We start from the raw sequence: 18,021 nt of genomic DNA, 5'->3' as shown, positions 1-18,021 counted from the left end.
TTTTCCTTCCCATTCTTCCTGCTCCTCCCCAAACGATGTTCTATCACAGCAAAAATCCCACTCTGGGTCCCAATCTCTGTCTGTTTCCCATTGCTGTGACAAAACACTGCCCCAAAGCAGCTTTCGGAGGGAAGGGTTTATTTCAGCTTACAGCTGTAATCCTTCATAAAGGGAAGTCAAGGCAGGAACCCAAGGCAGGGGCTGAAGTGCAGCCATGGAGGAGTACTGTTTACAGGCTTGTTCCGCCTGTTTTCTTGTGTAACGCAGGGCCACCTGCCTAGGGTTGGCATCCCCTTCAATGAGCTGGGCCCTCCCACAGTAATCAGTAATAAAGAGAATGCACCACAGGCTAATGACACAGGCATTTTCTCAGTTGAAGTTCTGTCTTCTCAGATGACTCCAGCTTTTGTCAAGTTAAAAAAAAATCTAACCAGGACCCTATACTCCTTCCCTGTGATAAAAGCCTGATTCACGGATGTCTAGCAGTTCAAAGTATGTTAAATTCAATTAGTTAAAAGCTTTTCTTTTAACATCTCTCTGGGTGGGGAGGTAGTTCTATGGGGTATTACCTTGGCTGTCATTCACATGTGGCCCCTTGGCTTGGTGATTGTTCTAGTTTACTGGTATTGTGATAAACAAACACCATGACCAAAAGTAACCAGGGGAAGAAAGGTTTTTATTTACTCTTATGTGTTACACTGTATCATTGAGAGAAGCCAAGGGAGAGACCGTGGCAGAGACCATGAAGGAACTCTGTTTGCTGGCTTGCTCACTTTACTTTCTTATAAAGCCCAGAACCACCTGCCCAGGGGTTACACCACTTCTGTGGTGGCCTTCCCACACGAACTAGTAATCGGGAGAACGAATCCACAGACCCACAGGCTGGTCTAATGGAGGTCATTCCTCACTTGCAGTTCCATCTTCCCAGATGACTCTAGTTTATGTCAAGTTGATATAAAACTAACTGGTATAACGATTTTTAAAAGGATTTTGGACTCAAGGTGTGCTTGTGAGGAGAGGCTGGGAGTGGTGATGGTAATGTGTAGTTGGGTGGTAGTTTGTCTCAGGTAGCCCAGGCCTTGATTCCTGTCCTTAGCACTACACAGTAATTAAATACATAAATAAATGAAACATTAGAAATTGTTAACTTGTATCCATGGGACCAAATTGGGACCAGTCCTCTGCAGGGAGTTTCCATTGCTTCTGCCCAGGTCATAGCAGTTCTGGGACCTCTCTAGTGTTCTTCAGAGGCTTCTGCCTAAGGCAGGAAGCTCAGGCTCCAGGATGTGTATGTCACTCCCATGTCACAGTGATGACTAGGACATGTGATCAGAATGGCCTTAGACCTGTTTAAAGCTCAGTGCCTCAGGGCTGCTTCACAGTTTGCTCCCTGAGAGCAGTGGTTCTCAGCCTTTCCTAACAATGCGGTCCCTCATGTGGTGGTGACCCCCAGCCATAAAATTATTTCGTTGCTACTCCAGAACTGTAATTTTTGCTACTGTTATGGATTGTAATGTAAATAGCTAATATGCAGGATATCTGATATGCAAACCCAGTGGAAGGGTCGCGACCCGCAGGTTGAGAATCGCTGCTTTAGAGGGAAACGGATGGGGTGGTTTTCATACAATTTTTCTGAGAGAGCTGGTAGCATGTGGTCTGCTGTCCTGTGTGCCTAAGCAGAGCCCACCATTATTTTTCAATCAAATTTTTAGCGTAAACATCATTCTGTCTTCAATTTGGTACAGTGCATGGCTGAGAAGGCTGTAACCCGTCAGGACTTTAGAGTTGCTAAGTGTATGTCCAACCCTTGGCCCAGATTAGTTATGAATTCAGCCCAACATAAAATTGTAAACTTACTTAAAACGTTATGAAGGGTGAAGGTTTTTTGTTTGTTTTGTTTCTTTTTCTTTCTGGTACTTGATTTCAGGGTTCTCGAGCGTGAACTTTGTAGACGACAACGTCGCCTGGTAAAGTCACACAAAATAAACACGGAACTGCAGACCTCTGGATTCTAGGATGTGGCCTTAGGCCACTCTTCACTCAGCGTTGCCCAGAGAAGCGAAAGGCTTGCACATTCCTGCGAGTCCAAAGCGTTATTTTCCTGCTGTGTAAAGCAGGGAGTTTCAATCTCTTTTCCAGGTTCCGGTGACGTCCCCAGGGGATGCGATCTGAGAAGCGCCAGGGGCCTAGCTCGCTAATGGCAATAAGGTTTGTGATCCCCCAAAGGCTGAGCTGTGCATCCTTTATCTCAAGCCCCTGCAGCGCGTTGATGGGGCTGGCCCGGCCGGCCGGTGGCGCCAAGTCCCGGGTGAAGCGGGCCGAGCCGCCCCTGATGGCATTGCACTCGAGGCGGAGCCGGGCCTCTAGGGCCGCCTCCTGGCGGCGCAGTCCAGGAGGGAGATCCTTGGGGCTGCTCCTCACCACCTCCCCTTCCCCGGGCGGCCTCACGGTGGCCGCGTCGGGGTGAGTACCAGGGGCTGGAGCTCCGCGGCTGCGCGCTCCGAGCGGTGCTCGCCGGGCTGCGGGGCTGGTGGGTCCACGGGATGGGGCCGGGCGGGCGCGGAGTCGGCGCGGTCAGGCCTCGATGCGGCGGTCCAGCCTGGCGAGCGGCTGGCGGGGCTGGGGGACCGGCAGAGGCCCACCTCGGCGGGGCTACCCCTCGGGCTCGGGCTCCGGCTCTGGCTCCGGTTCGGGTGCCGGCGCCCCAAACGCCCAGGGCCGGGGAGATGTTGCGCGTAGATGGGGAGATGCAAGGCGCATCCGCAGCGTCCAGCGTCCCGGTGCTGGCTCAGGCTCCTCCACCAGGAAAAGGCCCATCCTTGTGGGTCCGGGTTAGACAAGGTTTCACCTGGGGAGACAGCTCAGTGGAGCTGCACAGGTGAGGGCCGGGCGAGCGCTGAGCGTCCTCAGCAGGAGGTAGTCACCGGGGATTTGAAGGACTTGAGACACACCTGCTGTGGGTCGGGCATCTGATCCCTCTAGGGTCTGTGGATCCGTATCTCTTGATGTGCTGGCTTTTCTTAGATAAAGGTGATTAACTCTTGGTTTGGGGTTCGGGTGTTGAAGGGTGTGGGTGATAAATACCTAGCGAAGGCCTTTGGGGGCGGTAACCTTAAGATTCTGAGGGCGCTTGTGGTTGTAAAGTGTGGCCAGCTGCTCAGGTTCTGACTGGTCTCCCCACTGGTCTGGTGATGAAAGAGCAGAAAGAAGGTAATTTGAGAGCTGAAAAAAGGCCTCTGTCTCATTTTAAAAACAATTAGCTCTCTCTCTCTCTCTCTCTCTCTCTCTCTCTCTCTCTCTCTCTCTCTGTATGTGTATGTGTATGTGTATGTGTATGTGTATGTGTATGTGTATGTGTATGTGTATGTGTATGTGTAAGAAACTTAAGAAATCTCAGGTTGAGCAAGTGAAATTCAAGATAGAGTGTTTTGGAAAGCTGTTTCAGCACCCTGCCAGAGAGTGATGGAACCTGTCTCCAGAAAAGGAGACACTGCTTTGTTGGTTGGTTTTCTTCCTCCTCCTCCTCCTCCTCCTCCTCCTCCTCCTCCTCCTCCTCCTCCTCCTCCTCAAGTTAGTTTTAAAGAACGGGTTTGAGCTCTGTGGACACTGAAAACTCCATGAGATAGCACAAACGTTTGTGTCCCTGACCGCATTGGAGAGAGGTCCACAGTTTTGAGGGTTAAAAACAATCTCAAAGAGAACTGCTGACCATGCTGAACTGTTTGAGGAAGAATAGGTAGGCAGGGCCTAACAGCGACTCCGTTTATTACATTTTATGTGCCACTTGATGTAAGTATTTAGTGCCTTTTCTAAGCTGGGCTAGTTATGGTGTGTGCTTTATCTGGAGATTCGTACAAGTGCCTTCGGAACCAACTACCCAATCTCTCCTTGAAGACCTTTTATCCACAGTGGGGACATCCGAAGCAAGTCAGTCCTGGCCTGGAACTCACAATTACAGTCCAGACTGGCCTGGGAGTTGGTGGTGGTGGGGCAGCGATTCTTCCGCTCCAGTCTTCTCAGTACTGGTATTATAGCCATAAACCACAGGTGACTCCTGGCTGTTCTAGTCTTTTTTTTTTTTTTTTTTTAAACCATCAGTGAACAATGGTATGTGTCAGAATTATCCAGGTTCCTGTTTAAAATATAAATTTCTTGGCTCTGCCCCAGACCATTGGAACAAAACCTTTGGGTGTGGACCCAGGAATAGGAATTTTAAGAAGATTACACAGGGTTACGGTTCTCTGGCTAGTGCGGAAGTTCACTGACAGCTTGTGTGTGTGTGTGTGTGTGTGTGTGTGTGTAGATAGGTGCTGTAGGATGTCTTTCTGTACGCTGTGAATATGTGTTGCTCTGATTGGTTGATAAATAAAGCTGTTTGGCCAATGGTGAGGCAGAATAAAGTTAGGTGGGACATTCCAACTGGAGAGAGAGGAGATGAAAGCCTCTGAGTCCTCACCCAAAAGGGTCTCAGCTGAACTGCTTTAGTTCCTGTTTCCTCACACCTTATATACCTTTCTCTGTCCAGCCTTCACTTCCTGGGATTAAATATATTGGCTATAATAATGGCATTTTAAAATTTTAGAATATTTTAATGGACAATTAGTTACTTTTACCAGAAAGCAACAACATTGTTTCTGGTAATGAGCTACCCCCAACCCTGAATTAGAAACTTTCTCAGATTTGTCTCAGTGACTATTTCTACTATTTTGTACAGGTAGAAGAAGTCATGCACACACACACATGTTGCAGAATTGGGATTGTGTTTTATGACATCTTTGTTTTTTTTCCTACTTGGTCTATGGTGAGCCCTTCTGCTATAGTTAGTGTCTTTTAAACACCCACTTTGGGGTGTGCATGCTTATGTGCACACTTATGTGCACACTTGCATGAGGAGGCCAGGGGACAGCCACTTGTGTCATGGGTTAAAAGCCTGTGTCAGCATGCCTGGCTCTTTTAGGTGGATTCTATGGATCAACATCAGGTTCTTATATGGTAAGCACTTTACTGACTGAACTCCAGTCTTTTATACACCCTTTTAATAAAAGCATATGTTCTAGGATTTACTCTGTCAGTCAAATCAGGTTCCTGTTATTAACTTTTAGGTTCATTTCAAGGTTTTGTTATTTTAGCAATGCTGATATCAATATCACGATCTCCTCTGCTCATACACTCAATGATGGAATCAAGAGTTTTATGTATAGCAAAATGCATTTTAAACATCCCATTTTCACATATCTTCTTACTGTTTTTCCTTAACTGATGTATCTCAGGGTTCTCTTTCGTCCCAGGTCCATTCTCTTTCACTGGATCTCAGACTTCACTGTGTGTACGAGTCACCTCTTGTATAAGTTTCACTCCGGGTCTCAGATGTAGCTGTTTGGCTCTCTCAGTTCTGGAGTGGAATTTGGAAATCTGCCGCTTTCTACACTCTAGAGAGCTGCCAAAGCACATTTGGAGCCACAGATGAGAAATGCTTTTAAATAAATGGCAGGTACACTCAGAGAATCCAGATCACTCACCTGTAAACAGTCACACACTTGGTAAGAAGTTGAACTATCACTTTGCGATATCAGAGGCCTGTTCCCCCCCCCCCCAAATTATTTCAGAGCTTCTCAGCTCTTAGGGCCACAGGTAGACCTGACCTGTAATGACCGCAGAAGGTGGACTTTTTTTATTTAATTTGTTCTTTCATACAATACATCCCTACCAAAGTTTCCCCTCTTCCTCTCCTCCCAGTTCCTCCCCCATCTCCCGCCTCCCCCAAATCAACTCCCCCTGTTTCTCTTAAAAAACAACCCCCCCAAAAAAAAAACAAAACAAAACAAACAAACCCAAACAGGCCTTCCAAGGATATCCACCCAACATGGCCTAACAAGTTACAGTAAGACTGGGCACAAACCCTCATATCACAGCTGGACATGTAACACAGTAGGAGGAAAAGGGCCCCAAGTGCAGGGAAAAGAGTCCTGATAACACCAAGCTACACAACTGTAAGGTATATGCAGAGGTCCTGGCTCAGACCCATACAGGGTCCATACTTGTCACTTCAGTTTCTGTGAGCCTTGCCTAGTTGATTCTGTGGCTCGTGTTCTCCTACAATCAGAAGGTAAACATCTATTGACCCCACTGCAGAGTTCTCAGAGAGCTGGGAATGGCATAGACAGACAGACTCAGTGAGCCTCTACTGAAAACTCCCAGCGGAAATTCTTGTGACTTCTGCAAATGTATATTACATAAAACAACTTTAGTCATTTGCTAGCTGGGCTTACTTCATGTTTCCTGGCAACTTTGGTTATAAAATGGGTGTTGGGGAGCCACATGCATGCCCTTGACGGGGGTAGTGGATCCTTGCTCCTTCCTCTTTCTCTTACTTTTTGGCTCCAAGGTAAGAACTTGTGCTTCCTACAGGCCGCCTACCATGATAGGTGGCCTCACCACAGCCCATAAACAACGAGGCCAATTGACCATGGGCTGAACCAGGTCACACTGTGAGCCCAAATAGTTCTATTCTAAGCCCATTATCTCAAGACTGTGCACTATCGGACAGAAAGTTAGGAGCAGCTCCCACAGTACAACTTGGGTTCAGAAGAAGGGGTGAGCTGAGCAGTAGAGGGAAGTGGTGAGTGTCATCCAGAGCTGCTTTAGAAAGGTAAATGGAAGGATGCTAAAGTGAGCCTTTTCAATTGTTAAACTTCTAAGATGATACTTTGTATCTGTTTAATCCCTTCTTCCTCCTTAATCTCTGTTTTCCACGTTCTCTCTCTTCCTCTCCCCCTCTCTCTTCCCCTCTATTCTTCCTCTCTCTTCCCCCTCTTTCCTTCTCCCTTTCTCTCTTCCCCCTCTTCTTCCTCTCATTCTCTTCCCCCTCTCTCCTTCCTCCCCTCTCTTCCCCCTCCCTCCTTCCTCTCTGTCTCTCTCTGTCTCTCTCTCTCTTAAATATAGTCCCCCTTTCTTCAGTAGGCTTGAATTATGTCATATCCTTATTCATATAGTGTATCTTAGAAAGTTATGTGTTAGGTTGATTTGAGGCATCAGGAATACAGAGAGTTGGAATCTTTTTGAGAATTGAGTTAACTGGAGCTGTACTCAGATTCTGACTTTATGATTTTTTTTTTAACATTTTATAATACTTTAATTTTAGGTTGCTTAAAAGTTTTGAAAATGCTAGAGAACATTCATCTAGCTTCTTCTAATATAGTAACCCCTTTACACAGCCACGAGACCTCTTATCAGTACTATCTAGACTTCATTTCTCAATACTGTTGATGGCCTTTATTTGTCAATACAATATTAACAGGTTTGCAAGGTGGCAGGTCTCACCTGGTGATGTGATAGCCTCTTTAAGATTATGTTAGTTCCTCTGTGTAATTCCCACTTGCGGTTAGCACTTGACAGAGTCTCTGCAGCTAAGCAGAGCACAAAACTGTTCATCCTCAAATTTCCTCCATTAATTTTAATGTCCATTGGTGAAACTGGATGGAAGCAACGGTGGCTGTAGTATTTGATTTTTTTTATTCCTGGCTCCTAAATTGGAAATTTCCTGTAAGAAAGAGCTACCTTTTTGTCTCCTATCCCTTTCTTTATTACATTACTTATATCGGTATACACTCATGGAAATTCATTGTATTCTGTGTGTTAAAATACAGGACCACATTAAAAACTATTATTAAACGTTTCCAGTGTGAAAGTTGAAATGACTTAAATTTTAATACTTGTTTATTTAGTGAGTTGTGCGTTTGTGCAAGCCACCTCTGTGCATGTGTGGAGGTCAGAGGACAACTTGTGGGAGTGAGTTCTATCCTTCTACCATGTGAGTTCTAGAGATCAAATTCAGGTTGGCAACCTTGGTGACAGGTGCCCTTATCTGAGAAGCCATCGTGCTGACTCCTATGTGGTAATGGTTGTTATCATTTCTATCCCGTTCTTACCTCAAAGGTGCCATAGGCATCAGGATAATGGTCACTCAGAAGTAGTCAGTTCCTGGGAGCTCTGATGGAGTACCAGTCATCAGCTTTTCCTCTGTGCTGCCCCAGAGAGTCTCAAGCAGCAGAACCAAGTGTTCAGGGCTATGTGCCCACTCACACACCCTGTCTATGGTACATGTGGGTAGCCTCAGAGGTATTGAGATGCTGACGTTAGTGTTCACCAGCTGCTGAATGCCACCACATCCTTTCTGTCTGGTGCAATGAGAACACTTAGTGCATAAGTGTGTGGTACCCACCATATCTGCCGTGGAGGCACGGAGAGGGTGTATTGCTAAGAGATCTCCCGAGAACGGATGTGTATGCTATGTTGCTATTGGTTATAACTTCCATATTAGATTATTTTTATTATTATGGAAAGTTTAAAAAACACAGACATAGAAAGACAAGGGGCCCTTAGGTTAACATTACTTACCCAGCTCAATGTTTTACCAATTTTGTTTCATGTGTTACTCTTCTTTGGAGTGAGGAGGGGCAAGCATATTTGAAAAAACAAGTTGCAGACATTTAAGGTCTGGGAAAAGACTGAACTAAATAAAGGCAATACTTCCCTTTCTGGCCTGTGGATGTCTGAGCCTGTGCTTAAAAGTGGCAGGTGCTCAGAGTGCAGTTGATGTATTGAGGGAAGAGAAAATAAAAAACAAAGTCTAAGGCAGATTTCTAGAAGGGAAAGGTGGGTGAGGGTCATCCTAAAATAGTTCCTTGATGTTGTCTGAATTTGCTTTCTGGAGATTACTCTGTCATATCCCATATCAGTGTCCCGATTAAATACAAGAATGGCTCTGGGAAGAGGGAGAGTCTCACAGTTACTTAAAGAATAGGGCAAATAAGCCCGATGGTGCCTTCCCGAGCGCCATCCAGGAGTCACCGGCCCTAGAGATAATTTCCTTTTGAAAAGCCACCCTGTTTTTACTGATAAAAGTATTATATACTCATTAAAAGAAATGTGGACATTATTGTTAAAAGTATCTGTACTTCAGCAACGTTATGGTTATTATTTTGGCTAATATTCTGGTAACACATGGGTCAGAGGGATAGATGGCAAGTGCTTGTAACTCTGGGAATATATGGCAGGTGTTTGGGTGTGCCTTCTCATTAAATTCTTACAACATCATTATGAAGTGAGTATGTTCCAACCTCCCAAGCTTTATATAAGCTAGGGAACTGTGGAGAGAGGTTGTCCCCAAGCCTCTGGTCATTTAGCTGACATGCAGAGAATGGGGTGGGAGATTCCTCTTGAGCACAGAGAGGCGTTTTAACCACTTCGTCTGTTCTTTTCCCCACAGAAACAAGTTTTAACCTTGAACTTTCTTCTGTATCATCAATTTTATGGAAGACCACTTAAGCTTATAAGGGGTAAGTGATTGTTTTTTACCTGGGCCAGACTTAGTCTCAAGCGGGATTAGGAATGGAGGCCTAATTATTAAGCATTAGTCACACTCTTTGCTATGAGGATAAGTGTCTTGTCTTTGAACAAATTCCATATATTGCAGTTCAGAAATATGAGTTTGTCATTATTCATAGCTCTTTAGTTCTCAGGTAGAATTCTTAAAAAATATTTTTAAGGCTGGTGAGATGGCTCAGTGGTTAAGACTACCTATTTCTCTTCCAGAGGACTCATATTTGGTTCCTAGCACCCACATTGGGCAGCACACAGCTGCTTGTAACTTCAGCTGCAGGGGACTTCATACTCTTTTCTGGTCTCTGTTGGCACCTGCACTCACACGCATATACCCATACACAGACATATACATAATTATGAATACAATCTTAAAAAAATTATTTAGTGCAATTTTAGATTCACAGAAAAATTGAACAGAAGGTATGAAGTTTTCAGACCTCACCCCCACTCCTGTAGTTATTTACTTACTTATTTACTTATTTTGTTTTTTTTTCAAGTCAGGGTTTCTCTGTGTAGCCCTGGCTGTCCTGAAATTTGCTCTAAGACTAGGCTGACCTCAAACTCACAGAGATCCTCCTGCCTCTGCCTCCCAAGAGCTGGGATTAAATGCGTGTGCCAGCACTACCTGGCCCGGCCAGGTTTTAAAATTAAGTCAAGCCTCCCCACATCCTGTAAATGAGAGAGCTACATATGTGTTTTTAAAAAAATCTTTTCTGCTCCTAACACTGCATTCATTTTGTGATCATAGGTTCCTTTCATTCAGTGAGAATTTCCAGGCAGTGTTTCCATAACTAGCTTTTAGAAAAGCAGTGTTCAAAGGCCATATTTACAAAAGACTCTTATAAAACATGATCACCAATCTCCACATTTAAGTTTCCCGAAAAGAAGTTCACCAGTCCACAAGGGGTTGTCTAGCTGGCCCAGAATCCTAATGGCTTCTTGCCAACTGGGAGGAAGAGAGTAGGTCTCCAGAAAGGCATTTGAACTAGTCCCAAGGAGAGGGACAGGGCCGTGAGAGGCACCTGGATGGTTCAGTTGCATGCATTGCGTCTATCCAGGCATGAAGGAAAGAAATGAACTGCCCACATGAGGGGTGTGGCTGATGAACACAGGGGCTTACACCCACTTCCCCTCTTTAACCAGGTATGTGGTCCTGGGCAGGTTGCTTGGCCTTTGTGAGCTGGTTTAGTGGGTCAGGGTGCTTGCTGGTGAGTCTGACACCCCAGTTTCACCCTTGGGGCCCACACCATGAAATGCGAGAACGACAATTCCCACAAGCTGTCCTCGAACCTCTGTGCCCAGCCCCATAGGTAAATGTCGTTTTAAAAACTAAAATTCTTACAGAGAATCGTTTGCCTGTTGTTCCCATTTTCCATATGTATTGAAGTCTTAGTTCCCAATGTGATGGTACTTAGCGGTGGGGCACAAGTACCCCACGCCTTTGGGACATTTAGGTTAAGGCGAGGACATGAAGATACAGCTTTCACGTTGGGATTAATAGTCGTATAAAAAGAACAAGAGATACGCAATCTGGATTTTAATCCTCTCTCTCTCTCTCTCTCTCTCTCTCTCTCTCTTTCTCTCTCTCTCTCGCGCGCGCGTGCGTGCGTGCATGCGTGTGTGTGTGTGTGTGTGTGTGTGTGTGTGTGTGTGTATACATAAATACCAAGGAAAAGCCATTGGGGATTTAACAGTACCAGGGCCCCTAACTAGAGGCTGACCCTACTGGACCCCAATCTGAGATTGCCAGAAAGCCTCCAGAAGCGGGAGAACTGAAAGTCATGGTGTTTTCTTGTAATAGTCGAGCAGGGGTGAGGCCGAGGGACTGCAGTCTGTGAGGCTGCCTAAGAAGAACAGGCCCGCAAAGAACCCCAGGTCACCTGGCAGACAGGTCTCCTAGTGTGCACAGGGAGCCGTAGTTCCCATCAGGGAGAGCTCCAGACAGCTCTGATGAGGACCTCAAGGGGGCTGGCATACATACTTTATGTATGCATGCATTTCCCTTTCCTTTCTTGTCACTGGTGATTTAACACCTTGTGCCCAAAAGAGCTCTCCTACCCCGCTGGTTTGGCTATGGAAATTATCCCGAGTCTGGCTTTAGTACTCGCTGCATTTCCCTTGATAAGATGTTTAGAATTTGAGGCGTAATGTGACTTTGCTGGTGCAGAGGGGATGTAGGGGTGTTGTAAGCTGTGCCCCACAGGTCCTCAGCAAGTATTCTTTCTTACCATCTAGTGAATTTACCAGTATTGGTGCTAAACCTTAAGTACCCTGAAAAGCTGCATTTTTGTTAACAATTAAGCATAGCTCCTCTTAGAGGCGAATTTATATTATCCCACCTCATGATATTGAAGTATGAAATCAGGACACTTTATCACTCGTGAGAAATGCCATTGATAAAGTAGTGGTCCAGGTGGCGGCCAGTACATCTGCCCACTGGCCATCCCTGGACTAGTATCTTTAATAGCAGTGAGAATTACAGGTGACTATTTGGTGGCCATGTTAGTGTGTGCCAGGAGGCTGGTCAGTACTTTATTTGCTAGTCCAGCCCTGTAGGAAGGTAGATGTTATCTAGGTAAGTGTTATTTTACCCCCACTTTCCAGATAAGCAAAGCGAGGCTCAGTGAGGTGACTGGGAATAGATCTCATGGCTGATATGTGGTAGAACTGTGGTTTCTGTCGGAACCCAAGTCACAGATCTTTACTTGTTTTTCTCGTAGATTGTTAACCTCCTCTGTTTGGGTCCTCTGGTGTTTCTTGTCCCACCCTGCCTCTGTTGGACTCTGCCCTGGGATAGCATCTCCCCGAGACTGTGACTCGACTGGGATCGGGTTTCTAATATGTGCTGGGGTCTGTCATTTTAGGACAGGATTTCCATCCAAAACAACACATCCTTTGTGATTGCCTTTCGGTGGTTTCTGGACCAGAACTGCTGGGCAATGGCAATCATCGCTCCTAAGTTGTCGTCGTCGTTACCTTCTTAGTCAGATTGGAAAAGGCTGACTGGAAACGTCTCCACTCCAGCTGAAGCGGAGATACGCGCTGCTCACAAAATAAGAGACATGGGCTGTAAGCCACCGTACCACCTCTCCTATAGGTTACGATTATTGTTGCTCTTTACCCTGTGCCTGACTGTGGTTGGATGGGCCACCAGCAACTACTTTGTGGGTCCTATTCAAGTGATCCCCAAGGCAAAGATCTTCATGGCTAATTTCCACAAGATGCTACCTCTGGGGAAGGAAGAAACTCTGGCCCACGATGTAACCATGAAAAAAGCAGAGCTTGGTGACTGCCCTTCTGTGTCTCCAAACCTCAGTAAGTATTTGCTGTTTTTGTTTTGCACTACAAAAAAAATGATTTAACGGATGTGCAGAGAAGTACAAAAATCAGGAGAATACAGCCTAATGAAGTTTCACAAAATGAATATGCCTTGGAGTCAGCATGCCAGTTAAGAAATGGTGTCTCCTAAGGATTTTGTAGGACCCATACTTTTTTCCTTCCATATCCTGATTTTAGGATTCGCTGGTCTTTGAACCCGCGAATGGCAGCATGTGCTGTGACTCAAAATTCTGCTCAGCTGCTACTTTGTTTACTCTCGTCCACATACAGTTCAATCCTATCATATGAGTGAACATCATTTTATCATCCATACTGCATTAGGTCAACTGATCTGGACTTGTGGTTCTGTTCTATGTGCATCTCACTTTCTTTCTAAGACAGTGGGCTGCCTGGGCGTGCTCTCCTGGATTAATGGTGGAAGATGCAAGCGTGAGCAGTCTTTAGTTTGCGTCTTACCTGTTAGTGCTCCTTTGGCCGAAGGAGTCAGGAGATTAGACTAAGTTCTTCAGCGTAGTTTTAGGCTTATTTCTTCAGGATCTTGTGTGTTTTGATTTCTTGCCTTTCAGCGTCAATGAACAATGCATTGGTTTTTAGTAGACATGGTATATTGGAAAGAGAAAAATTTTCACATATATTGATTCTTCAGAGCATCAGAGGGCTCATACTTTCCCGGAAAGCTCTTTAAGCCCTGTCATGTATTGGTCCCTGCTGTCCATTTTTAAAAAATGGTTGCTGCCTTTTAAGCCACAGCTGTCTGAATCAGCAACTGCAACTCCACCGCTACCAGCAGCGGTTAGGCCGCAAGGGCCGTAGCTGGAGGAAAATCTGTTCCCTCATGCTCCAACTCTCACAAAGCTACGAAGGGAACTTAACTAAACCTCTGTCCCTCTAAACAACTCAAGATTCAAAGGTTAAGGTGGAATTCTGCTCTTCAGAGAGACTAAATAGCAAGTAGCTCACCACCTCTCGTTGCTCCAAAAAGCCCTGTACTTCTTGTCCCTCCTTATAAACCCTTTCTCACCTGGCTCCTCCCTACCTCTTCCTGTCAGCTAGTTGCTGACTCAGCCTCCTGGATGCAGATGAATTTTACTTCATCAAACACATCTTTGCATCATTAAACAAACGTTCCAGAGCATAAGCGAAAATAACACACCTTGAAATAACATTCTACAGCAGGTCCCCTTTCCCGGAATGTCTTTCCTCAATCCATGTCTGTCTAGTGGGTTCCTATGTAATCGTCTGAAACTCAGCTTGGATCGCTTTCCTCTTCTAGGAAGGACTCAGGGATTGCCCCTGCACCAGCCCCAGCCGGAGCCCCAGGACATCTGAGCTCCTTGTGTGCTACACCTGCTGTGCTGGTCACAGTGTGGTGCTCATCTGTTTGTGTTTCTTTCTCTGGAGAGACAATAAACAGCCGTATGTGGACTGGGTGCCCTGTTCTAACTGCATAGTCCAGCTGCTCTCCCAGACAGGCATCTGTGGCTCCCTGTGTACACTAAGAGAATGGTTGTTGGGTGGCTTGGGGCTCTTTGCAGATCTGTTCCTAACCTCATGTAGAAACTGCAGTCTCTCTATCTTAGTATGCCTTGGGCTGTTGAGAGAGGCCATAGGCACAGCGTGTAAACAGCTTGAGAATTTAAAGCCTGTTCTGTGTATGTGGGGTCTCAAAGCCGGTGTAAGGTACTGGGAAGGTTATCTTAGTCCCTAAGCAGAATTCTGCCTCCTCCCTTACTAGTCAGGACAGCCTTTGAATTCAGGTCAGAAAATGGGGATTCGTTACTGCAGTCTGATATTTGAAGCCTTGCCCAGGATTGATTACCATGGACAGTCTTGAGTTTCACTGGCAGGTGCTGTGTTAGCTGGAAATGTCTACCCTCGTTGCATTGTGGGGGAGGAGTTGCAGAGTATGGGTAGTTGTCACCCTGGCTAGGGAGTAAGGTGGGCTTCAGCTCCTTCCTAGCGCCTTGCCTGCAGGAAGCTAAGCGTGAGGGGTGGAGGGCAGAAGTAGGAAAAGGGTCCTGTGCAGGAATTGAGTCTATAGAATGTTCTTGGCTTTTGTATTTCACTCTTCTTTTGGTGGAGTGACTCAGTCTTTTCTGATCTCTAGTGAGCAGTGAGGTGGCAGGCACGCCTCATTCAGAAATGGATCATGGAGCCAGAGTTGATTGCCCAGGCACAGGACATGCTCTCAAACACCAGTTATGTGCTTTGTCACCAGGCTGGCATTGTCTTACCGTTCTATGTACAGTTCATGACTAAATGAGACTCCTCTGGTGCCCACGGTGCACCAGGTAGAGGGTCAACCAAGCCTTCATCCGAATCAGCTGTGTAAACCCCAGGGCTTTGTGCCACAGCCTCTCTTACGGCATGTGTCCTGTGCTGATTGTAGGAGGCCAGAGCAAGCTCATTTTTAAGCCAGACCTCACTTTGGAGGAAGTACAGGCAAAAAACCCTGAAGTGTCCGGAGGCCGGTATCGCCCTGAGGAATGCAAGGCTCTGCAGCGGGTTGCCATCCTCATCCCCCACCGGAACAGAGAGAAGCACCTGATATACCTGCTGGAACACCTGCATCCCTTCCTGCAGAGGCAGCAGCTGGACTATGGCATCTATATCATCCACCAGGTGAGTGTGGGGCTTTCCCCGGGCCCTGCACCCCTCGGAGGCAGCACCATGTCTGTCCGTCTGTCTGTCTGTCTTGGGTGAAAGGATTATCATCAAAAGGAAAGTTTTCTTCCTTCAGAGAGCAGAGGAAATTCTGATCCTGAGTGTGGAGTCACGGACCAAGCACCATGTGAAATGTTACTATCCTAAAATGTACCCTGGGAGGAAGCCTGTTTTTTTTTTTTTTTTTTTTTTTTTTTTGCAAGCCCTCCCACATTAACCAGCACTAGCCCATACCCACCCCTGAGCTCTCCTGCCTCTCCTGTTCCTTCTGGGTTGGACTCCTGCCTGTTGTTATTGGATGTGGCTGTGCAGGAGAGATCTCAGGGATTTCGTGGAGTGCCAAGTGGTACGGCCAGCCAGTTCTGTGGCTTTCTAATCGCCCCGGCCTTTAACTCCACCACTATTTATCATGTCAAACAGACGAGGTTTATTTTTCACTTTCCTGACTCACTCATTTGGCTTCCAGAAGCAGTTAGTAGGAACAGCACGTAACCAAGGGTAGTCCGCCTTGGAAGAGCTCAGCTTTAAGGTCAGTCAATGGTGGGTGACTAAAGAGGCCTCTATTTGGTATTAAAGTTTATTAAAAGAGAAATAGAGCATGAATTTAAACATCTGTGTCTAATCTTTTTACTATCATCCTGGGCCATTTAAATATTACCCCTTCAGATCTTTATAAACTAAGAAGAATGGGGGCAAAAGTCATTTACTGCTTACTTAATATTGGATGTAGCTGATAATACCAATTTTGGGTAGAATTGACAGCTCTTGGGTTCTCCTGTGTAGAATATGCTTTGAAAGACTTGATAATCAGGGCCTTATCAAGTCCATCTGTGTCCAGTTTTTAGGCCTTGAAATAAGACTTTAGAGTTTTCTTTTTTAAGATTTATTTTCATTTTATGTAGATGAGTGTTTGCCTACATGTATGTAAGAGCATCGTGTTCATGACTGGTGCCCACCAAGGTCAGAAGAGGATGTTGGGTTCTCTGGAACTTGAATTACAGACGGTTGTGAGGCGACATGTGGGTGTTGGGAACCAAACCCACATCCTCTGCAAAGCGGCAAATGTTTTTTAACCACTGAACCACTTCTGTAGCTCCAATAGCTTCTTGTTTGTGGTTTCTTCTTTGAACGGGGTCGTATGTCACCCAGGCTTGCCTGAAACACAGCCAGGGATGATCTTCAATTTCTCATCCTCCTGCCTCTGCTTCCCAAATATTGGCATTGTAGGTAGGCATCCCCACACCCACTTCCGCTGGTGCTGGAGGTTGAACTCAGTGCCTTCTGGGTGCTGGCAAGCATTCTACCAACTGAGCTAAATCTCCAGCCCACTTACTTGGTTTTAGAATTAATTTTGTTTTTAATGTCATTGGTCAAAAATGGTGATTTATTGAGTCTGAGTTATTACTCGGGATGGGTAGCTACCAAAGTATGGTACTATTTTTAGTTTGCTTTCAAAAATTATTTGTGTGTGGGTGCTTGTGCTTGCTGGGACATGATAGCTTGAGTTGTTTGTCTCCTTCTACCGTGTTGAGTCAGGGTCTCTCTTACTGTGTCTGCTGTTGATACGGCACGTTAGCTTACCTGAGAGCTTCCAGGCCATTCTGTTTCTGCCTTCCGTCTTTCACAGGAGTGCTGGAGGTGCAGCTGTTGCACCCCATCTGGCTTCTTTTTTGTCTTTAGTTGGACGGGTCATTGGTTGGCCACTCCCACAAGTTCTGTGCCACCTTTACCCCAGCACATCTTGCAGGTAGGACAGCTTGTAGGTCGAAGGTTTTTGTGGCTGGGTTGGTGTCCCAATCCTTCTGCTGAAAGCCTTGCCTGGTTACAGAGTCATCTGGCTTTTTATGTGAGTTCTGGGGATTGAACCCAGGTTGTTAGGCGTGTGTGGCAGTCTCCCAAGCCCTCCTTTTGTCTCCTGCTCCTCTTCCTGCTCCTCCTACCCCTCCCACACACAGACTGGCCAGGCTAGCCTGATGAAACCCTTAATCCTCCTGCCTCTGCTCCTGAGTACTGAGATCATAAGCATGTGCCATCACCCCTGGCTAGGTCTTCTGTCATTTGTATGAACAGAAACGTATCTATTTTGTTACTCTTCCAGGAAAGTGCTGTGGTAATGTCTAAATTGCATGTACTTTTGTTACAATAAACTGTCAAATCAGACTTTATTCTCACAGAATTTGGTTTGCCTTGAACAAAGCAATACCGAAAAGTCCTTGGGTCATACTCCGTATGGAGTGTTGATGGTATTGCAGGTGGAGTTTCGTTAGATTCCTCTGTAAGGCCACTGAGGAATAGCCTCTGCTGTTAGTGTTGTAACAAGATTTTTTTTTTTTTTTTTCTGAAGCCGTTTCCAAGAAAGTTCTAAGTAGCTTAGAAGTATTAGCAACAACCTTCTCTGTTGACGGGTCACAATTTCTTGATCTTTGCTGGCAAGCTCTTAGCTTAATCTCTGGGAAGTTCAGTGCCAGTGTGTGAGGTTAGCCGGAGATCAGCGGAGGGCTGACAGGACGGTGATGACACAGATGGATGTGACAAGTCCATTCAAGAGGCTTTGCAGTTTTGTATGGAGTAATAAAGACACTCTAGAAATCGAGCTTGGAACATTTAACATGAGCTCTAGCCTCGGAAATTTAA

The 18,021-nt window shown here is 45.8% G+C and overlaps 1 protein-coding gene across 2 annotated transcripts in view; it reads left to right on the top strand.

Annotated features, from left to right (window-relative positions):
• The first annotated feature begins 2,375 nt into the window (after positions 1 to 2,375).
• B4galt4 (beta-1,4-galactosyltransferase 4) overlaps positions 2,376 to 18,021 on the top strand; it is a 29,593-nt gene continuing 13,947 nt past the window's right edge. The window contains exons 1-4 of one of the 2 annotated variants that reach the window (XM_059277120.1): positions 2,376 to 2,463; positions 9,269 to 9,338; positions 12,249 to 12,699; positions 15,113 to 15,345. In XM_059277120.1, the coding sequence (XP_059133103.1) occupies positions 12,447 to 12,699; positions 15,113 to 15,345 (486 nt within the window). In that variant the 5' untranslated portion in view covers positions 2,376 to 2,463; positions 9,269 to 9,338; positions 12,249 to 12,446. Of the gene's footprint in view, positions 2,464 to 9,268; positions 9,339 to 10,456; positions 10,695 to 12,248; positions 12,700 to 15,112; positions 15,346 to 18,021 lie in introns of those variants that run through there. The other variant, XM_059277121.1, reaches the window with a different exon arrangement.

This window comes from Peromyscus eremicus, chromosome 12 (assembly GCF_949786415.1).
Source record: "Peromyscus eremicus chromosome 12, PerEre_H2_v1, whole genome shotgun sequence".
Lineage (NCBI taxonomy): Eukaryota > Metazoa > Chordata > Mammalia > Rodentia > Cricetidae > Peromyscus > Peromyscus eremicus.
Note: the sequence above shows the minus strand (reverse complement) of the source record. Positions and strands in the feature narration are given on the sequence as shown.